At 41.1% G+C, this 23,357-nt stretch overlaps 1 protein-coding gene across 28 annotated transcripts in view; it reads left to right on the top strand.

Moving 5' to 3' along the window:
* The window catches only part of TRIP12 (thyroid hormone receptor interactor 12), a 155,076-nt gene extending 132,018 nt beyond the window's left edge, over positions 1–23,058 (top strand). For 27 of the 28 annotated variants that reach the window (XM_059893252.1, XM_059893255.1, XM_059893296.1 and 24 more), the window contains 10 exons: positions 128–284; positions 4,317–4,415; positions 9,784–9,898; positions 10,190–10,344; positions 11,383–11,547; positions 14,848–15,012; positions 16,017–16,130; positions 17,502–17,596; positions 18,042–18,145; positions 19,055–23,058. In XM_059893252.1, the coding sequence (XP_059749235.1) occupies positions 128–284; positions 4,317–4,415; positions 9,784–9,898; positions 10,190–10,344; positions 11,383–11,547; positions 14,848–15,012; positions 16,017–16,130; positions 17,502–17,596; positions 18,042–18,145; positions 19,055–19,251 (1,366 nt within the window). In that variant the 3' untranslated portion in view covers positions 19,252–23,058. The remainder of the gene's footprint in view (positions 1–127; positions 285–4,316; positions 4,416–9,783; positions 9,899–10,189; positions 10,345–11,382; positions 11,548–14,847; positions 15,013–16,016; positions 16,131–17,501; positions 17,597–18,041; positions 18,146–19,054) is intronic. The other variant, NM_001191203.1, reaches the window with a different exon arrangement.
* Positions 23,059–23,357: the final 299 nt, after the last annotated feature.

The raw sequence follows: 23,357 nt of genomic DNA, 5'->3' as shown, positions 1-23,357 counted from the left end.
GACCATTTTTATTGATTACATTGTAATTATTAATCTGTATCATATCAAAAGTTGTTTCTAAGATAGGATTTTTAAGTGGGTTCTGATTCTAATTCTGTTAATAAATTTATATCACATCTTTTTACAGCCCATTTTTCTTCCCTTTTGATACCCGGCAAATGCTTTTCTATGTAACTGCATTTGATCGGGACCGAGCAATGCAAAGATTACTTGATACCAACCCAGAGATCAACCAGTCTGATTCTCAAGATAGCAGAGTTGCACCTAGATTGGACAGAAAAAAAGTAAGTTTCTCCCATAAGTATTTAAAGTTAAGTCATACTGAGCTTTTAAAATAGTGGGAAAACTACACGTGTGATGCATCTAATTCTCCCTGTTGGTTTACAGACGAGTTCAGTCGTTCAGTCATGTTCAACTATTTGTGACACTATGGACTACAGCATGCCAGGCCTCCCTGTCATGTCACCAGTTCCCAGAGCTTACTCAAACTCATGTCCATTGAGTCAGTGATGCCATCCAACCATCTCATCCTCTGTTGTCCCCTTCCTCTCCTGCCTTCAATCTTTCCCAGCATCAGGGTCTTTTCCAGTGAGTCAGTTCTTCGCTTAAGGTGGCCAAAGTATTGGAGTTTCAGCTTTATCGTCAGTCCTTCCAATGAATATTCAGGACTGATTTCCTTTAGGATGGACTGGTTGGATCTCCTTGCAGTCCACGGGACTCTCAAGAGTCTTCTTTAACACCACAGTTCAAAAGCATCAAGTCTTCAGTACTCAGCTTTCTGTATAGCTCTCACATGACTACTGGAAAAACCATAGCTTTGACTAGTCACACCTTTGTTGGCAAAGTAATGTCTCTCTCTGCTTTTTAATATGCTGTCTAGGTTGGTCATAACTTTTCTTTCAAGGAGCAAGTGTCTTTTAATTTCATAGCTGCAGTTACCACCTGCAGTGATTTTGGAGCCCCCCAAAATAGTTTGTCACTGTTTCCATATCTATTTGCCATGAAGTGATGGGACCGGATGCCATCATCTTAGTCCTGTGAATGTTGAGCTTTAAGCCAGCTATTTCACTCTCCTCTTTCACTTTCATCAAGAGGCTCTTTCTGCCATAAGGGTGGTATCATCTGCATATCTGAGGTTATTGATATTTCTCCCAGAAGTCTTGATTCCAGCTTGTGCTTCATCCAGCCCAGCATGTCTCATGATGTACTCTGCCTACAGTTTAATAAGCAGGGTAACAATATACAGCTTTGATGTACTCTTTTCTTGATTTGGAAGCAGTCTGTTGTTCCATGTCCAGTTCTAACTGTTGCTTCTTGACCGGCATACAGATTTCTCAGGAGGCACGTCAGGTGGTTGGGTATTCCCATCGCTTGAAGCATTTTCTACAGTTTGTTGTGATCCACACAGTCCAAGGCTTTGGCGTAGTCAATAAAGCAGAAGTAGATGTTTTTCTGGAACTCTCTTGTTTTGTCAGTGATCCAACAGATGTTGTCAATTTGATCTCTGGTTCCTCTGCCTTTTCTAAATCCAGCTTGAACATCTGGAAGTTCATGGTTCACGTACTGCTGAAGCCTGTTGGAGAATTTTGAGCATTACTTTGCTAGCATGTGAGAAGAGTGCAACTGTGCAGTAGTTTGAACATTCTTTGGCATTGCCTTTCTTTGGGATTGGAATGAAAACTGACTTTTTCCAGTCCCATGGCCACTGCTGAGTTTTCCAGATTTGCTGGCATATTGAGTGCAGCACTTTCACATCATCGTCTTTTAGGATTTGAAATAGCTCAACTGGAATTCCATTGCCTCCACTAGCTTTGTTTGTAGTGATGCTTCCTAAGGCCCACTTGACTTCGTATTCCAGGATGTCTGGCTCTAGGTGACTGATCACACCATTGTGGTTATCTGGATCATGAAGATCTTTTTTGCATAGTTCTTCTGTGTATTCTTGCCACCTCTTCTTAATATCTTCTGTTTCTGTTAGGTCCATACCATTTCTGTCCTTTATTGTGCCCATCTTTGCATGAACTGTTCCCTTGGTATCTCTAATTTTCTTGAAGAGATTTCAAGTCTTTCCCATTCTATTGTTTTCCTCTATTTTTTTGCATTGATCACTGAGGAAGGCTTTCTTATCTCTCCCTGCTATTCTTTGGAACTCTCCATTCAAATGGGTATGTCTTTCCTTTTCTCCTTTGCCTTTTACCTCTTTTCTTTTCTCAGCTGTTTGTAAGGCCTCCTCAGACAGCCATTTTGCCTTTTTGGCATTTCGTTTGCTTGTGGATGATCTTGATCGCTGCCTCCTATACAACGCCATGAACCTCTGACCATAGTTCTTTAGGCACTCTGTCTATCAGATCTAATCCCTTGAATCTATTTGTCACGTCCGCTGTATAATCGTAAGGGATTTGATTTAGGTCATACCTGAATAGTCTAGTGGTTTTCCCTACCTTCTTCAATTTAAGTCTAGATTTGGTAATAAGGAGTTCATGATCTTAGCCACAGTCAGTTCCCAGTCTTGTTTTTGCTGACTGTATAGAGCTTCTCTGTCTTTGGCTGCAAAGAATGTAGTCAGTCTGATTTCCATATTGACCATCTGGTGATGTACATATGTAGAGTCTTCTATGTTGCTGGAAGAGGGTGTTTGTTATGACCAGTGTGTTCTCTTGGGAAAACACTGTTAGCCTTTTCCCTGCTTCGTACTCCAGGTATCTCTTGACTTCCTACTTTTGCATTCCAGTCCCCTATAATGAAAAGGACATCTTTTTGGGGTGTTAGTTCTAGAAGGTCTTGTAGATCTTCATAGAACCATTCAACTTCAGCTTCTTCGGCATTACTGGTTGAGGCATAGACTTGGATTACTGTGATATTGAATGGTGTGCCTTGGAAACGAACAGAGATCATTCTCTTGTTTTTGAGATTACATCCAAGTACTGCATTTCGGACTCTTTTGTTGACCATGATGGCTACTCCATTTCTTCTAAGGGATTCTTGCCCACAGTCATAGATGTAATGGTCTTCTGAGTTAAATTTAGTCATTCCAGTCCATTTTAGTTTGCCAGTTCCAAAATGTTGATGTTCACTCTTGACATATCCTGTTTGACCACTTCCAGTTTGCCTTGATTCATAGATCTAACATGGAGCTTGATTCATGGACCTACCTTAGTCATAGTCTTTGGTTTTCTTCTTATCCAAATGTGTTCTCCATATTTTCCTGTCAATGTCTTAGAATCTCTTGAGATTCTTCTTTACTCCAGTAAGAGTCCTCTCCCATCCTCAGTTTCTATAATGATTTTTATGATTGTTTTTCTCTTTTAGTCTCCAAACAGAAAAACATCATCTGTGTTCTTTAATTGAGACTTTCTTTTCTTTCTAAATTATGAACTCTGTCTCCCTTTTATAACTGATGCCTTTATGCTGTAGGTAGAATTAATCAAATCCACATCATTCCCTTGGTGAATCAGTTCAATCAGAAGAGATACATCACATCCCTGATGTGTTCATGTGTCTAAGCCAGTCAGCCCTTGTGTTGCTGACTTCATTTTTTTGTGCTTCTAATCCTGGCCTCACATTGATAGCTCTAAACCACATAGCCCTGGGCTGTTTCCATCCAAGACCTGTCCTGCACTTCCCACACTGCACTGCCTTTTCCTCAGGACTTGTGTGTTCATCTGTTTCTTTCTTGCTGAGGAGTCCTATTCAAGTCTGTCTTTGTAATAAGAATGTCTGTCTCCAGAATGGCTCCATGAAAGCCATTAGTGATGGCCTTAAAGAGGGGGGATTGGGAGGAATGAGAAGTGAAACAGAAAAACATTTTTTAAATCCTGTCTTTGTTCGTATCATTTATCATTCTGAAACACAAAGCAATGGTAGAATTTGGGAGTCTGTCAGTACCTTTCTTGGCGCCATGAATCCTCAGTAGATGTTTGCAGTAGTGCTTGTAGGATCTCTGCAGGTCAGAGCCAGGCGGTCTGCTGCTCAGCTATCACCTGCATGTTACTTCTCCATCATCAGCAAATGTACCCAGCGAGACTTTGTGGAGCCACAGCTCTGAATTCCATTGATGTTTGAGAAGGTTACAGAGATCCTTCCTTTACCATCTTGAATTTTCTGAATATCCCATGTGCTCAAGATAGTAATTACACTCAGCATTTCTTCACGATAGCAGGATGTTGTTTATGTTTGTAGCACTGCAGCTGTATCTTAAACATTTTCAGGTGTGCTTTTTTAAGAAATAATTTTTAACAGTTGATTCCTTCCCCCCCCACCGAGAGAAATGCCATGTGTTTATTAAAATCTCCTCACATTTGTACTTGCTTTTGCAGCGTACTGTGAACAGAGAGGAGCTGCTGAAACAAGCGGAGTCTGTGATGCAGGATCTTGGCAGCTCACGGGCCATGTTAGAAATCCAGTATGAAAATGAGGTGAGCTTAGGAGGCTGTTGACTTGTGCTTGTGACAAGATGGCACTGGAGTTTCTTGGTCCTGTGAAGTTCTAAAAGATGATTGGGAAATTTATCTCAGAACCTGAGATTTAGTCTGTTTTCCCTTCAGTGATTTGTTCCAAGTTCTCCATTTTTTTGAGGTTACATCGTATAATGAAAGACTGGGGTTTTTTCCCCTGGCAAAAAAGCAAGTGTTTGTTTAGGTTGATAAAGTGAAAGATTTTAAATATAACTTTCAAAATCTTCCAACTACTGTTTACTGAGCTACAACTCATATAAATTCACTCTTTTATCATTAAGTTACACAGTTCTGAAAATTGATAGATGTATGCGGTCTATAACCACTACCACATCAAGATAAAGAATAAAATCCCATCACCACAAAAAGGTCTTTTCGACCATTTTACAGTCAGTCCCCAGCCTTTATTCACCTTGACTTTGTTTCCTGTGACCTTGATAAACTTATTGGTTCTAGAAATTTCTAAATCATTTGGGAGGATTGTAGATACAGGGCTTGGGCAACTTCTCTATAAAGAGCAAGAAAATAAATATTTCAGACTTGTGGGCCCTTGGATCTTCATCAGAATACCTCAGCTCTGCCTTGGTAGGTGAACATGGCCCTGCACAATGCAGACATGAAACAAGCGTGGCCTTGTGTCAGTGAAACTTTATTTGTGGTCACTGAAATTTGAAGTCATGTAATTTTTACACATGATGAGATATTGTTCAAGAATTTTTATTATTGTAAACTCGTTCTTAGTTTACAGACTGTACAAAGCAGGCAGTAGGTGTGAGCTGTGATCCATGTTGGAGACCGTCATGTCATCAATGAAAAAAGACAACTTTTCTTTCTAATCTTTGTCTTTTGTTTCTTTTGAGATGTTTTTAAACAGCCAGGCCAGTGCACCAGAGGCTCACTGATTTTGACAGAAATAATCAGATTTTGACAGAAATAATGATTTTCTGTCTACTTTGACCCAGAAGTATTGAGTCTCCTGAGGATGCTTTCCTTTCTCTTTCCCTTAATTTTTTTTTCTTTAGGACAAAACTTAAGTCTTTAGATTTCTAAAACTCATGAACATAACATATAATGTTCCATTATACTGATTGCTAGCTTACTCAGTCACTCAGTCGTGTCCAACTCTCTGCAACCCCACAAACTGTAATCTGCCAGACTGAAGAGATACAGTACTTAATTGTTTACAAACCCAGATTTCTTATTTATAAAACTGTAAGATCTTTGCCCTAGTCAGCTTGGTCTGCTTGGTTATTTAAACATGCCTTGTCTATGTTTTTTAACTCCGTATTTTCCTCTCACCAGGCATGAGTGTCCTTTCTCTCTCATCCTTAATGCCTCTCTTCAGGTTGCATCTTACATGAGTCCTAAACAGGTTCAGAATAGCATCACACTGATTATTCCAGGGGACAGGATTGAATTACTGATAGAGAAATCATAATTTTATGATTTTCATTAATGAGTCTCACCTGATGATTCTGGAAGCAAAGAGTCTGTGAGCTGGCTTCGTTGGGAAAGAGGAGTTGGGAGAGGTGCTGGCTTCATATGTGCCCAGGGCCTCAGGTTATAAGTCATATTCAACCGTTTAAGTCAGCTGGTGGCTGTTAGGAAGTCTTTCTCACTAGCTCTAGAAGAAACTTGATCTAAAATGTCAAAACGAAATGGGCTCCATTATCAAATAGAGATGACTGGTAAGCCAGGGAGGAACTAAGCCAGTCTCTGGGCTCAGCAAACCACCCAAGCCCAGGATTTGAAGCTACAGGTGACCCAGCCGCCCCAACAGTGAAAGGTTAGGAGCCTAGACTGGCAAGTCTGGTGCTGCCACTTACTGACTATATGAAGTTGGGCAAGTTATGTAAACTCCCCAGTGATAACCCAGCAAAGGGCACAATAAATGTACCTACCCCATTATGTTGTTAAAATGATTAAATGAGCTAAAATATAAAAAGCACATTATCTGTCACATGGTAGTAATATATGTTAGTATATAAGCTGGAGAAGGCAATGGCACCCCACTCCAGTACTCTTGCCTGGAAAATCCCATGGACGGAGGAGCCTGGTGGGCTGCAGTCCATGGGGTCGCTAAGAGTCGGACACGACTGAGCGACTTCACTTTCACTTTTCACTTGCATGCACTGGAGAAGGAAATGGCAACCCACTCCAGTGTTCTTGCCTGGAGAATCCCAGGGATGGGGGAGCCTGGTGGGCTGCCGTCTATGGGGTCGCACAGAGTCTGACACGACTGAAGTGACTTAGCAGCAGTATATAAGCTTTAATTTTGGAAAGAAAAAGACTTTGAAAATTTCAAATAAGAGAGTTGTCAAACTGTTTTTGTTTTTCAGTGTTTGTTTTTAGACCTTTATGTTTTTCCTGCCTGTTGGAGAGGAAGACATTTTCCTCTACCCTTCTAGATTCTTCTGGTTGGTCTACAAAATTGGCATGGGACAGATTACAGGAAAAAATGAAACAGACTCTTAACTCATCAAAATGGTCAAAGTTCTCATCTTAAATACCACCTTTAGCCCAAAGACAAAAGAGGATGTGGGGGTAGTGGTTTCAGACTTCAAAGGAGAGGAAGGCAATTCACATGGAGCAGATGTTTCGTAAATAAATATTTGCTGGGCCAGGCAGCGACAATGGGACCCAAGAGTGGACTCTGCTCTCAAAGCTCTGTCCCCCGCCGCCCCACCCCCCAAACTGTCCCTGGCCGTCTCTGGCCTGTATTCTTTGCAGATGCCACTGGTGATAGCTCTATTCTGGGGACAGGCCCTTTGTCTAATTCTTCTAGGCAGTTAGCGAGTGAGTCAAAGTTTCTTCTCCGTCTTTTGGGCCTTGATTGTTCTCCGCTGTAAGTGATCCACATGCCAAAGAAACATTTTGAGATTGGCAAGTTTTGTTACCTCCACATTCATTTAAAAACTGATTATGCAAAACCAGAATATCTGCTTTTTTTTTTTTTTTTTTAAGAAGCGGCTGGGCAGGATGAAAATCCCTGAAAAGGTTCGGTTGGTCTGGAGGGTTGTTGGTCACCCAGTGGAGGGTGACTTGTCAGAGCAGCTGTGCCCTGGTCCTTCCTCTCTCGCAGAGACTTGCTAGAATGAAGGTGGATGCAGTGATTCCCATGTCATTTAATATTTTAAGTTGAGTCTGTTTTCCTGTTAGAAATAACAATATTGGGATGAAGAAAATAGGCTGCTTTGATCTATGATTTCTGTTTAGCCTGGGGTAATTATGCTGAAAGGAGATAGGGATAATTGCTTTAAAGCACCATCTGGTGGACGCCAGGTGTTAATGCAGTTTTTTTCTTTGCTGCCTTTTCCCACCTTTCTCCAGAGCTGACAAAAGAGACAAAGTCCTTACTGTCACAGAGCTTTTAGTTTGGGAAGGCCAATACACACTCACTCACTCAGGTGCACATATATATGTTAGGATGTGTGCTGAAGAAAACTAAAGCAAAATAAGAGCATGATGGGGGCGGGGGTAGGATGGTGTAAGTTGACACTTGAGCAACAGCCAGTACTGTTACTTCCCTGGTGGCTTAGAGGTATGAAGAATTCACATGCAGTGCAGGAGATAAGGGTTTGATCCCTGCTTTGGCAAGATTCCCTGGAGAAGGAAATGGCAACCCACTCCAATAGTCTTGTCTGGAAAATCCCATGGACAGAAGAACCTTGTGGGCTACAGTCCTTGGGGTCAGAAGAGTCAGACACAAGTTAGAAACTAAACCACCACAAGCATTACTATCTAGGGGAAAGACTATCTCTTAGCAAAAGAAAAGTGAAGCAAAAAGCCCTGAGGCAGAATTCTTGTCCTGCTGAAGGATGACGCTAGCTAGAAGGTGTCAAGGGGTCACACAGGACGTGCAGGCCGAGCTCAGAATCTGAGCTTCTGCTTGAATGAGATATGGGGAGCCTTTGGAGGGCATGGAGGAATGACGTGAACTTGGGCTGTATGAGGATCACTCTCGAGCTGTTCGAGTAGGATGTGAGGTGTAGAGACGCAAGAGACCACTTAGCAGGCTCCAGCACTGGGCTAGATGAGAGATCCTTTGGTTACCAGTTTAGCACAGATTTTAAAGATGGGGTTTCCAGTGTTTAATGGAGGGTTGTTACATGGGATGCAAGAAGGGAAAGAGCCATGGATGGCTCCAAGGCTTTGGTTGCAACAGGAGGTAAATGCTGATAGCAGTTAAAACTATGTACTGACTGATGTGAGCTGGGGCAGGAAGCATTGCCAGGTCCAAGCAGGTAGCTGTTTAGAAAGTTACACTTACTCAGTGGACTAGATCTAAGCTAGTGGGGGTGCCTTTAAAAAAGTAACCATGTTAATGGTACGATAATGCCCATTATTTACTAGTAATCAGTAAGTGAAATAGAACCTTCCTAACAGGACTGTGGTTAGAATAAGCTTATAAACAGAATAAGCTTATAAATTATGGTATTAACTTATCATTAGTTGCATATCTGATTTATGGTGTAAGCACATAGGACATGAAAGTTAATGATGACTGCCAGGATCATGTGTCGCATGGAGCAGGGGTTTTTACTCAGTGCTCCCCCTTTGGAGCTTGTTTAAAAATATCAGTGCCCAGGCTGTAAATCAGACCTCCCAAATCAGACTCTCCAAGGCATGCCACTCCCATGTATGTATCCCGGCTCTTGGGAGACTCCAGGGCACCCCGGATCTGAAGCAGCACCAACACACTCTGAGTTAGCCCTGTGGGTGCTGATGTGGGTTCAGACCTTCATGTTTTTATGTGTATTTTATTCAGCAACCTCTGTTAAATGGCTAATATGTTCCCAGGCACTATAAAGGATACAAGGTGAACTAAAGTTAACCCAGGTGAGGTACGCCATTAGCATAGAGTGAAATCATGGCAGTGTAAGGTGATGAGTCCTTTTGCAGCCAGAATGTAAGTTCTGAAAAAGGAGCAGGGTAACTGGAAAGCTACAGAGGCTTCTGCTGCAGAGTGGACATGGAAACTGTTCTTGGACCAGGGGAACAGTTCACAAAGAGAGAAGGGAAGGGGATCCCTTCGAGACACTGCCATCTATCCCTGAGGCCAGGGCATGAGGCTACAAGACTAATCTTGTCAGTGTACGAACTTAAACCATACAATTTAAATGTTGGGGCCACAAGGAGTGGGAAGTGATAAAGGGCTCTCCATCTAGGTGACCAGGACTGAGGGAAGACAACAGTTTGGGGGGTAGGCTTGAATATATCCTGATAAACAATTGCTATTAGTATCGACTTTGCCAAAAGGTCAGCAGGTTAAAAAAGGGGACAGCACAGATTGTAAACTTTCCCTTGTCCTGCTTTTTTTCCTCTGTAGGTTGGCACAGGTCTTGGGCCTACACTGGAGTTTTATGCACTTGTATCTCAGGAACTGCAGAGAGCTGACTTGGGTCTCTGGAGAGGGGAAGAAGTAACTCTTAGCAATCCAAAAGGTAAATAACTCATTTGTGAGTGTGTCGGTTTGTCATTATCAGGGAAAGGGCCCGTAACAATTCATTATATATGTTTAGCTTACAGTGGCGGGCCAGGACCTCTGACATTTCTTTTCACCTTTGTTTTCTCATTTATCCAACAAGAGAGGCCCTTCCATCTCCAGAGGACTTCATTCTGTGATCTACTGACTGATCCTGAGAATACTGAATTTCTTAAATGTTCTTAATTACCGGGTTTTGCCTTATTTTGTGAAATGACACCTAAAGTTTGATGATTTACTCGTTTTATAGGAAGCCAAGAAGGGACCAAGTATATTCAAAACCTCCAAGGCCTGTTTGCACTTCCCTTTGGTAGGACAGCTAAGCCAGCTCATATCGCAAAGGTTAAAATGAAGTTTCGCTTCTTAGGAAAACTAATGGCCAAGGCTATCATGGATTTCAGATTGGTAAGTTTAGAGTTGTTTTTCTTCAGTTCTGTTATACTTCTGTTCTACACCAGTCCCTTAATCCCCTACACTTAATGCTGTATTTTAAGAGAGCGCTTTCACAAATGTTAATGTGCACATGAATTGCTTGGAGAATTTCTTTGAAAATCCATTTTTGGTTCAGCAGCTCATGGGTCAGGCCTAGGTTTCCACATTTCCTTACCAGCATCCAGGTGATACCCAGATGCCAGTCTGTGGACCACTTCTGTGGTAGCAGAGGTTCAGAGAATCAAGGGTGGCTTGATCTCTGGGGGATCCTGGTTGAAAAAAATGAGCTGTTAATTATTTTTGAAGTTTCATTTTAATTACAACTAATTGTTTCTTTAAAATTCTTGTTTCTGAATGTGCGGTAATACAGGCTAAAGTAGAATTATGTTCACTTGGTCCAAAATAGAGTAAGCTGCCTCTGAACATCTCTTGGTGTTGAGGTCCTTATGGAGAATATACGTCCATCGTTGAACGCTTCCTTTTTAGGGTCAGTGTTTAAATAGAAATCTTTAGTATTCAGTTTTTTTTTCACTGTCAGGGCCCCAGATTGAGTTTAAATGGGGACAGTTTTATGTAATAAGAGAAACAGCTTTTAAATTTGTCGTCTTCACCCCCGCCCCCCGGGGATTACTTCACCTTTTAAAATGACTTCTTGGAGTGTCATTTAAAGAATGGAGGCGCTGCTGCTGCTGCTAAGTTGCTTCAGTCGTGTCCGACTCTGTGCGACCCCATAGACGGCAGCCCACCAGGCTCCCCCATCCCTGGGATTCTCCAGGCAAGAACACTGGAGTGGGTTGCCATTTCCTTCTCCAATGCATGAAAGTGAAAAGTCAAAGTGAAGTTGCTCAGTCGTGTCCAACTCTTAGAGACCTCATGGAGTGCAGCCTACCAGGCTCCTCCATCCATGGGATTTTCCAGGCAAGAGTACTGAAGTGGGGTGCCATCACCTTCTCCCATGGAGGCACTGTTAGAAGCTTAATGTGACTACAGCATTTGCATCTTCTCTTTTAGGTGGACCTTCCCCTGGGCTTACCTTTTTATAAATGGATGCTCCGGCAAGAAACTTCGCTGACGTCACACGATTTGTTTGACATTGACCCAGTTGTAGCCAGGTCAGTGTATCACCTCGAAGACATCGTCAGACAGAAGAAAAGACTTGAACAAGATAAATCCCAGGTAGGTTTAGAAGATGGGGTCTGTGTTAAGTGATTTCTGTTTGACCTGGTTATTATTTTATATTGGAAGAGTTTAATTGTTATTATAACAGCTGAAACATGATTTTACAGTGGGTAAGATGGCCTGTAATAACACCAGATGATGAGTAAGCAACTTGACCAGCAAATAAAATACACCCTAACTAAAACCATAGGGCTTGTTTATTACATTTTAGGTGGACATTATGTATCCGGGCCCAGGGCTTCCCTGGTGGCTCAGAGGGTAAAGCGTCTGCCTACAATGCGGGAGACCCAGGTTTGATTCCTGGGTCGGGAAGATCCCCTGGAGAAGGAAATAGCAACCCACTCCAGTACTCTTGCCTGGAAAATCCCATGGACTGAGAAGCCTGGTAGGCTACAGTCCATGGGGTCTCAAAGAGTCGTACATGACTGAACGACTTCACTGTGTATCCAGGCAGATACTCTGTCATATTGAATTCTTTCAGTAAGCATTTAAATCAATAAAGCTATTCTCAGGACAGCAGATTGATTTTCTGAAAAGATGGCTTAATTTAGGAACAACCCATTTGTTTCTAGAGAAATCTCAGGAAGGTATTTTTAAAGGTCATGGTGGTGTTACTATTTCTGTTGAGATTTCTCTGTTAGATCTCATGAATAATCTTGATCTTTATATCATTAATGTATATTCTTCATATAAAAACAAAATTAAATAATTTGATTCAGTCTGAGAGTAGGGTTCTGTATCTGACATCGGAAGAAGACAAAATTTTATTTTTTGAGAAGCAGCATAGAGTCAGATGTCTTTATATTGGGGCAAGTAACATGGACCAGTGATAAATCAACTCATATGTTTTGTAAACTGCATAAAATAAAAATAAAGAATTAAGATTCTATAGCTAGGTAAAACATTATGTTTCAGGAGCTTATTGGAGATGGGGCTTTTAGAGTACCTTTTTGTCAAGAAAGAAGATGATTTGTAAGAATTTTCTCTCCCATATTTATTGATAATTATTAATGGTAATTTTTGGATAAACATTTATTAAGAGAAATTCATTTTTAAAGAAGCCAGATCCATCTTTTCTATATAAAATCTGTTGTTTTAGGATTTTTAGCACCAGTTAGGCTTATGCTTACCAACTTTGTAAAATTTAAACTACTATAATCTTATTCAAGATCATCTCTTAGGTAAATAATGCAGTACCACCACAAACCACCCCTCCTCAAACCTCTCCACCCACCAGTAAAGTACAATTCATGACCCTCTTCCAAGAGCCTTACATGTATTAATTCATTTAATCCCCTGTGAAATACACATGTTTTTGTTATCCCTACTTTACACATTTACACACTTACAATGATAAACCCAAGGCAGATGGTTTGAGTTGCCTACCCAAGGTCACTTAGCTGAAATACCTGAGAGCTGGACTTCAAACCCAGGCTCTCTGCTCTGGAGGCCATGGTCTTAGAGCTTTTACAAGCTCTCTTATGTATCCTTGTCTCCTGTGTAGTCTGCTGCATTCTCTTCCTCAGATCTTTTGAGATTTGTTCTTCTAATGTTTATTATTCTGATGTTACCAATTTAAAAGTGTAAGACGCATAGCAAAAGAACCACATTCCAGAAAACTTCAACCAGAACTTGAAGACTGGTGGTATTCTTAAATGTATTACCTCCTTATTTATAAAGCATACAGATGGAACAAGGTGTCCAAGCTGAGCGTCCACTTGGTAATTTAAATTCTAGAAAAATACGTGGAAAATGGGCTAAAGCGTAACTCTTAATTTAATATGTAATATGTAAAATGGCTAATCCCTTTTAAACATCTAAAGGACATTCTGTATATTCTAGATTCCTATCAATAATAGCGTTGTTGAGAGCTTTCCAGTGGGAGAACATTAAAATGAAGAGTTTTTATTAAGTCCTTTTGCTGACAAGCATTTCAAATGATAAATGGAAAACCTTCCTTGTGTGTCATGAAATGATGTACCCAAACTGAGAGAGACTTAAGCATGTGTTTTTGCAGAGAAGCAAACATTCTCAACAAAGTATTTTACCTTAATGTTAAATAACTCTGCCCCGCCCCAGCTCTGTGTTTTGAATTATCTGGAATCCTAAGCGGCTTTCCGTTTCCTCTTTTAAAAAGTGACTGTTAACCAGAACTTGCTAGTCTTTTTTATTGTTGTTAAATGATTACTTTTCTGTATCTTGACTGTCTAACCGCTATGAATTTCATACCCAGGGGCATCTTTAATTCAGAAAGTCATTTACCTTCTTTGTCTTGTACTTCTTTTTCTTTCTCCTGACATCTTATTTTCAAAGAGAATTTGCAGTTGTGTGTGTATGTTGGTCTTTGATTCAGAAATAATATTTTATATAAGGCCTTCAAAATCTTAAGCATTTTTAAAAAGTGAGTAATACAAACTGCTGTTAACATGCATCTCTCTTTAGAGTGGGACTTGACTTTTCTTAGGAATTCATTGGAACCGTTTTCATCGCAGTGTTGCTGTATGAATACAGAGTTGTTAATGCTGGGCCTGCAGTAATCGAATGAAGGATCTCTGAATGTTCTTTAGATTTGAGCTTGCAGGGAAAACAAGTTAACTACTTTGACTAGAAAGTACATTATTTGTATTTGCAATTTCCTAGCTGTGTTGTATTACTTATTATTTGCTACGTACATATATTGGAATTAGCACTCCAGTATTCTTGCCTGGAGAATTCCATAGACAGAGGAGCCTGGCAGGCAACAAACAGTACATGGGGTCCCAGAAAATCGAATACGACTGAGTGACTTTTTTTTTTCCCCCTTGAATTCATTAAGATTAGCTGAAAATTTGTGAAAAGTTTGTCTGGCTTTAGAGCCTGCACTCTTAAATCAACCATTATGCAGACAATTCAGTTCAGTTCAGTCGCTCAGTCGTGTCCAACTCCTTGCGACCCCATGGACTGCAGCATGCCAGGCCTCCCTGTCCATTGCCAGCTCCCGGAGTTGACTCAAACTCATGTCATTGAGCCAGTGGTGCTATCTGTTATGACCTGTGAAATCTGAGTATGGTCAAACTGAGTAGCAAACATCTCATTTTGAAGGAACACTCGGTCTTGTTTTCTTATATAAAAATAGTTGGATTTTGAAGTGTTTATGTTTATTTCCTATGTGATCTCAGTGACTTTGTGTAAATTATAACAAAGAACAGCCTAAGAGCTAAAGAAACGTATGAAGTTTATTAGCCTTTTATTTTATAAACACAAACATAAATGAGTGAATTATTATTTGTGACAAACACCCTCCCCTACTTTTTTTAGACCAAAGAGAGTCTCCAGTATGCATTAGAAACCCTGACTATGAATGGCTGCTCCGTGGAGGATCTGGGATTGGATTTCACTCTGCCAGGGTTTCCTAACATTGAACTAAAGAAAGGAGGAAAGGATATACCGGTCACCATCCACAATTTGGAGGAGTATCTAAGAGTGCGTACTGGCCACATCCCCTGGAGAGAAGGCCAGCGGTGGTCACGTGGGGTGGGGCCGACTGCTATGAGGGGGAGGGTGGGTGATCCAGGGAGCACAGGTGCGTGTCTGGGAGCTGCTGCAAGGACTGGTTTGAGACCTTCAATGCCTGGGGTGACTACATGAAGTCCCTTTTTTCAGGCCTTAACTTTGGTTTGCACTTGAGACATTGTCAGGTATTTCACAGTGCCTCATGTATAGCTGTGAACTCTCTGCCTTCAAGCTTGAATGCCATATAATAACATCATATTTTCTTAGTTTAAGAAAAACATGAGTGAAAAGGAACATCCCTTGTGTTGTCTCTCCTCAAGCCACTTAACTTGACCTCATTGCCTTTGATGTTCTCCATACCTGTGTAGAGACGTTTATGTTTGTTTGCCCTCTCACCATCCTTGACCCTATTTATTAAGGAAAAACAACTTTGTACTGATCCAAATTATATTTTGGATTGCAGTCTATATGTCTTTATCATCACTACTTTTGGAAAAGTTTCTTTTGTTTTAATCCTGACATTGAATGGAAAGAGCATTGGATTCTAGAAAGCCACCTACAGATCTGAGACCAGACTTTTCCAAAATTAATTGTGACTCTTGAAATGTTATCTTTAATTCTCAATAACATTTCGTCCTCCTGGGAAGTTTCATCTGTTTTTCATCTGATAAGGTAATTTGTAACTCACAGGGATATTATATAAATAAAAATGTAAAACACACTAAATATAAATGCATGTGGCATTTTTTACATTTTCTTAATGGCCAGACCCTGAATCAGAAGTTGACCTCACCTATCTGTTACGCAGTTTTCTGGAACATATTCTAAAGACCTTGGAAATTTTTTTTTTTTTTTTTAAGTAATCAGGAAGGATATTTCACTGTACTTTGCCAAATATTAAATAGGAAAGAAACTTGAACTCTGGTCACAGATTTTTAAAGAGACCTTTTTTCTTTTTTCTTTTTTTTTTGCAGCTGGTTATATTTTGGGCACTAAATGAAGGTGTTTCCAGACAATTTGATTCATTTAGAGATGGATTTGAATCAGTCTTCCCACTCAGTCATCTCCAGTACTTCTACCCAGAAGAAGTGAGTAGCTTGTGTGCAAAAGAAATGGTCATCTCTAGTTCCATACCTGTAATTATCTTCGTGAGGTATCTCTGTGCTTTTTAGTCAGATACCCTGTTGTTATGAGCAAATAAAATTGTGGCGTGTTGTGCTTTAAGAGGGTAGTTTGGGAAAAATAAGATCATTTCCTGAGTGAGGAAGAATATTCATTATGATGTGAGTATTTTTTCTATAATATATTTTCTGGCTGAATCTGCAAATCTTTGAACGACTTAGCATTTTAATCTCAATTATTTTTATGTCCACTCTGATTTGCTACTTATTGAAAACGTGTGTACCTGGCACCTTTAGGCACTAAGTGTCACCTGGAACAGCAAGGGTTGCTTTTGGAATTGGATCCTGGTCCTCACTACTTGGGGCTTCCCAGGTGGCTCAGCAATAAAGAATTTGCCTGCCAGTGCAGGAGATGCAGGTTCAACCCTGAGTCACGAAGATCCCCTGGGGAAGGAAATGGCAGCCTATTCCAGTATTCTTGCCTAGGAAATCCCATGAACAGAGGAGCCTGGCAGGCTACAGTCCATGGCGTTGCAAAGAGTCGGATACGACTTAGTAACTAATCAACAACCTCACTGCTTAGCTATGTGACCTTATCCAGGTTTTCGTATATAACCTGACTGACTCGTTCATAAAATTGAGGTAAACTCTGTCTCACTGAACAAGATACATAAAGTACTTGACAGTGAGTGACATGTAGTAGATAGCAAATTTCACATGTGCGGAATAGATTTTCTCAAAGTAGACAAGTCATCCTGCAAATGGGCCGTCAACCAGGTGAGAGATGGTTTAATTGGATACTGATGTTAGGTTTTTATCCTAAGGACATGAGCATTTCTTTCTTTCCAACATCTGTCCTATATTGACTGTCTTAGTCCTAGACAACCATCTGGCATAGAAGTGCCTTTGCAAAGCGGGAAAACCTCCCTATTTGCTGTGGGTTCAGCTTTCTTCTCCTACTTCTCTCTCCTGCTCAGTATTCTCTCTGTTAGCTTCTGTTATTGTGTGCCCTTGTGTTTCTAGAAGTCAGGATTTATACAATCTCTCTGGTCAGAGGTAGATTATGAAGTTAAAGCCTCTAAAGAAATGAGAAGAATTAGGTAGGTTTTGGTTCAGTTAAAGGCTTCTCTAGAACCTAGTCCCTGCAGATGGTCAGGGCACCTGTTACTGTCAGCTACAGAGAAGAGTGAATCTGTGATTAATAGTGGAAGAGCACGTTGTATAAAGAGCACCAGGCAGAAGCTTGTGGACTTCGTATCAGCACACCACAAAACAGAACGTGTGCCACTTTGCTCAGTTGTGTCCTTAGTAATCTGTTGCCCTTGTTTAAACACACAGCTGGATCAGCTTCTGTGTGGTAGTAAAGCAGACACTTGGGATGCAAAGACACTGATGGAATGCTGCAGGCCAGATCACGGTTACACTCATGACAGGTAAGGCCTGGGCTCTGCCAGGTTTCAGATACACACATAGGTCTAGATTTTAAAGTTTGTTTATCTATTAAAGGAGGCTTTCCAATATTTTGGCTTCATTTCTCTCAAGACTGGGACTTGAGGACTGAAAGGGGTTTTGGGCTTTTTTGCCCCAAGTGTTTCTGTGAAAATGGGCAGGATAGGCAAAGATGGGGATGCCATTGTCACCCCATTACCCATTTTATGTACAGTAGAGTGGAAATACCTGTAACAGTCCCAGACAAGTCTCATTTATCACCAGAGTAACTATTCCATTTGAATTCCAGCTGTAACAACAAATTTGTGTGCATTTATAAAGTGAATTCATATGTAGTCATATTTACATTTAACAGTCTCTAGCTCATTGTAAGTCAGAAGTATATTTTAATATGATGAGATAACTTTGATGTATTTATTTCTGTTGTAGTCGGGCTGTGAAGTTCTTGTTTGAGATTCTCAGTAGTTTTGACAATGAACAGCAGAGGTTATTTCTCCAGTTTGTGACAGGTAGCCCACGATTGCCTGTTGGAGGTGGGTACAACTATTGATTTATTGTAGCTGTGTGGAGGGGGGTGGTGAGAGAGAGAGTGTGTGTGCATGCAAAACTTCAGTGCCAACAGCAGGATATTTTTTGACTTACAAGTGCCTCTTAGGTCCCTGGTGACTCAAATGGTAAAGAATCTGCCTGCGATGTGGGAGACCTGGGTTCAGTCCCTGGGTTGGGAAGATCCCCTGGATAAGGGAATGGCAACTCACTCTAGTATTCTTGCCTGGAGAATTCCATGGACAGAGGAGCCTGGTGGGCTACAGTCCATGGGGTTGCAAAGAGTCAGACATAACTGAGCAGCTAACACTTTCTTCTTCTTTCTAGTTGTATAATATTGCAATGTTAAGTTTTCAGTGTACTAAGAGATAAGAGAGATCACTAGCAAGGCAGTTCATAGAGACTCTTACACTGAAGTAGGATTGCTCATGTACATGTAATGCTGCTTCCCTCTATTCAGACTCTCAGGCATTTGTACATTTTATAAACCCTTAGATGAGAAGTGGTTCTAAAGTCTGTTTTTTCAGAAATGAATCCTAATATGGGTTGAATTGACACTCTTTAAAACATAAGGAAAGCATAAAGCACTGTTTGCCGCCATGTTACAGTGGCTTTGAATGTAATTAAAGCAGGCACCAGAGTCCTTTCACTCCGTGTAGCTTGAATGGGTAGAGTTCATTACCCAGGAAGAAAAAGTGCCTTCTCTCTGTGGTCATTTTGTGCAGCAGAGCAGTGTGGGACGTTTTCTGATGGAAGTAGATAAGAAAGGGTGCCTATGCTTGTGATTCCAGACCGATTCTCCTCAAGGTTGAGACACGAGTTTTCCCTGTGCTGTCTGGCGGGCGTCCTGTCAACTTACCACATTCCTTTGTCCTTCTTCCTTCCCTCTTCATCAGGCTTCCGGAGCTTGAATCCACCTTTGACCATTGTCCGGAAGACCTTCGAATCAACAGAGAACCCAGATGACTTCCTACCCTCTGTCATGACCTGTGTGAACTATCTTAAGTTGCCGGACTATTCAAGCCTCGAGATAATGCGGGAAAAGCTGTTGATGGCTGCGAGAGAAGGGCAGCAGTCGTTCCATCTTTCCTGATCACATCAGGAAGCGTGGTGTCTGCCTGTTAACAGCAAAAGACAGCAATCATGATTTCTTTTCTAAGTGTGTCACCTGAGTCAAGGAAACATGTTACGCCTTCCCGTTGTAGGAAAATGGCTTGCAGAATATAAGAGACACTTGGTTCCTCTTCATTAATGGCCCCATGGACTTAAAGTGATCAGGCCCTAAAACGTTGTTGTGATGAGGTTTCTTTAGCAAGTTCTTGTTTAAATTATCATTTATTTGACGAGTGAAGTTTTTAACTTGCTTTGCTGTGTGAAATTTAAAAAAGGGATGTTTTTCCAGGCTGAAACAATAAATGTCGCTGTGCAGTTTAATTCTGGGCTGTGTGTATCCATCTAGCTAAGTCTGCAGTTTTGCTTCCTCCAAAGACAACTCTTGTACAGAAATTCAGGCTCACGTGTGTTTGACAGAAACAGTTGAGCAGGCGAGCTCTGTACTTTCCGCTCCGTGCCCTCCCACCCCTCTCGAGTTTGCCCACCCCGACCCGTGTACTGTCTGTGCCGCTCACACAGGTTTTTTGTGTACAAAATCCACAGTTGGTACATCTTCGTCAGCCATGGGCTTTTGTTCCATGTTCTCAAATTAAGATACAATTTAAAATTCATGGAATTAAAGTATATTGTCAGTATAATTCAGCCCTTATAACTAGGTAGCTTTGTCTAAGAGTTTAGATGTAACAGAGCCGTGGGGTATCACTGGCCTTACACCAGGGACACACTAGGACTGTTTATTACACGGTGATTCCTGCAGCCACCCCCTCCGTAGTGGACGCAGGGAGAGCTTGTTTGTTTTCTTTTGTGTCGGTTAAAAAGTTCTGCAACTTGGCCTGGCCAATGTTTATTATTCTATGGCCAGAGCATTTTGAATTGATATATATGGTTTTAAGCAAAATTAGCAGTTTTCATTCCCTGTTGGAGTAAAAAAACAAATTTTTTTTCTTTTCCCCCTTGTTCTCATTTTTAAGTTTTTTCCCCACCGTCTTTGGTTGCTCCAGTCTCCTCTTACCCTCCTCCCAGTGCTCACCTGGGACAAACATCCCGGCCTTTGTCTCGACACAGACAGAACACCTGTAAGCAGTGCTCTGTCCTGTTGTTTGATGTGCTGATTTCTCAAATCTGCAACAATTCATCAGGTTCCTGTTTTTACCTGAAAATAAAGTTTGCTTCACCTTTTGGTTTATATTCTGTGCTGTATGCATAACTCTCAATTGTATAGATGCATCTCAACTCAAGCAGATCATCACAGCTCTGATTTGCGTCATGGCTGATTGCGCTATTCAAAGAATTAAGAATAGCAACTTGAACATAAAAAGTGGGAGGAGATTCCTTCCTTCCTTCCTAAGGTTCAAAATTAAGCCAGTTGCATAAAATTTGAGAGAATTTCAATAGTTCATCTTTCTGAAAATGAGGGATGAACTAATTTTTTTTATTGGACTTTGAGAAATCAATTTTGTTTGTTCTAAAGTCTTACTTCATTGATGTAGAAACTCCTTTGTTCCCTATTCCACCACCTTAAAGAAATTCAGTGGCTTGTTTTATTTAGATTACTTTGTCGTTTTACACTCAAATGGCCTTATACGAGCATCTTCTTAATGAACCTGGGCAGTGACCCCGGTTGGGTGAGTTAGGTGTTAGGTGGGATGGAGCAGTGAGTGGAGATTGAGGCACCTCCTGGGTCCTTTCAGAGGCTCTAGGAAGCAAAGGGCTTCACCTTGGCATCACCTTGAGGGAGCTGTGTCTCTGCAGTTCTAATATCAACACCAGGACCTGTGCAGTTTAATCAAGCAAAACTAGTTTTAATGAATGAACTGATTTGTTTTTAAACTGTTCTGAAACCTACCTTTTTACAAACTTTAAGCACAAAAGATTTTTGCCTGAACATAACATTTTTGTTCCTCGTTTTTTAAAGGATTCTGTTGTTAAAATTTCCACATATGTATAAACAATGTTTCCTATTTGGATATCTGTATTTACCATTTCAGTCATTTCATGGCCCTGGCAAATTTGGCCTCATTGATGTCAGCATCTAATGAGTACGTTAGATGGTTTTTGAATCACACTCCGGAGCTTGATTGTTTCAAAGTCAGTAGTTAGTTAACCTGTTTAAAAGCTTTCAGTCCAGCTTAAGTCCTTAACTTAGGGGTGGGGGGCGGGGGTTGGTCCTTGGTTAATTAGGGGCAGGAAGACCCTTCCTATTTTCAAGCAGTCTGCCTTGGCAGAGGCCTTAATACTGCATCATAGGGAAAAATACCCTTCTTTTGCTGTTACTCCAGTTATGCCTTAAATTTATTTGCTGAGTAACCCTGTCACCACTCACTGCTCTCTAAGGATGCTTTACACACATAGACAGTTGGATAGTGACTAAGATCTTGTTGTCCTTTATAGTTCTCTCTGAGGTGGAGTCAGTCAGATGTTAGTCATAGCTAATATCGACTGTGGGGTTGACATTCAGATAGTGACTGATTTGCTCTGCTTTGTAGATGAAAACATTTTTGACTATTTAAGAAGAAAGAGTTAGTGAAATGTATTCCCGTCCCCCCAGCCTCTCCCCAACCCCACCCCCAAAGTGGATTGTGAGTGTCCGGTAGTCTCATTAGGAACAGACGTGGAGAGAATTCTAGATGCTTTAGCCAAACCCTTCTACAGAGTCCACGGGACACTTTCTGCTCTTCCTGTGCTTCAGCTCTGCTTCCCTGTGTTGGCGGTGATGGGGAACTGCCCTTCAACTTAGCATTCTCTGAAGAAGGTAGTATCCTAAAGCCCTTGTGTCCCACGTTTGGCTGTTCTTGTGAGTTTGGTACATAACATGGAAAGGAGAGGTGCAGCTGGCTGGCCGACGTCACTTCCTGTCCTCCTCTGGGGCATCCTGTGCATAAAGGCCGTTAAGGCCGGGCGGCAGCCCCAACTTCTGCATCTAAGACGTGAGATTCAGCTCTTGTTTTTTCCACAGTGAGGATTATTGCCAGCAAACTGAGTGTGTCTTCCTGTTAGTCCAACAGGTGTTGAGACTGTGCTCCTGATTCCTGTCAGTGAGTAGACTGAGGAAATGGGAATGTTGCTGATATTCCACGGGGGGAAAAAATGTGATGAAAAAGGAGACTTGGTGGGGAAAGACCTAACTGCATTCAGAAACCAAATCCTTCTGGGAGAGGTTCTGGATGCTGAGGTTCATTTTTCATCAGCAAAGATGATCAAGCCTTTAATTCAGTTATCTTGGGCTTTGGTTGTTTTGACCCACTTTATTTTCCCTACTGTAATGAGAACATTGTTTGAAAATGTCGTATTCTGTATTTCTAACTCTGAGAAATGCTTTTGTATGGGTCGTAGGTTTGACGTTGCAGTAGTTGACATACCTGGTAAGGGATAACCTAGTGACAAATCACTGAAAATGCTTCCTTTGTTACCTCAAAAGAAAAAAAATCCAGACAAAATAAAGCATTTATATTTATAGAAAATGGAGAATTGGCTGTTTTCAAGAACTTCAAGTTAATTCTTATGCAAGAAAAAGTTCTTAACTCTAAAGACTTGTTCAGCATCAAGGAGACACTCTTTAATATTGGAAGAGGTGGTTTTATTTTTACAACAAGCCTACTCATACTACCAAACCTATAACCAATTGCTGATCTCCTGTGTAAAGCATTTTTTTTCTCTTATCTGAAACAGTGATTTATATGAACTGTTGGAATAATGGAACCTCAAAATACAGATGTGTATGTAAAATTGCATAAATGCACTGACTTCCTTCTCCCTGAATATATTTTTAATAAACAGCATTATCCTACATGGTCAGTTTTATTAAATTATGCACAACTGGAAGGTTCTTCTGAGAAGGGGTATGCTTGTGTGGGCGGCTTTTGGAAAGCTTCCTAGTGAGGTAAGTAACATGGTAATCTTAGCCTTTTGGGGAACAGATTACAGCCAGTTACAGGAGCTGGATGTATTCAGGGAGATGACCAGAGTACTGGTTGGTAGAGAGAGATGGCACTTGAGAACTGCAGTGGTGAAGCGGGTCCTGGGGTTGGGAGGAACTTGACAGGGCACAGACATTAAAGCCTCCTGCCTAAAACCCCTTGAAGTCAC

The sequence above is a fragment of the Bos taurus genome, chromosome 2 (genome assembly GCF_002263795.3).
Source record: "Bos taurus isolate L1 Dominette 01449 registration number 42190680 breed Hereford chromosome 2, ARS-UCD2.0, whole genome shotgun sequence".
NCBI lineage: Eukaryota > Metazoa > Chordata > Mammalia > Artiodactyla > Bovidae > Bos > Bos taurus.
Note: the sequence above shows the minus strand (reverse complement) of the source record. Positions and strands in the feature narration are given on the sequence as shown.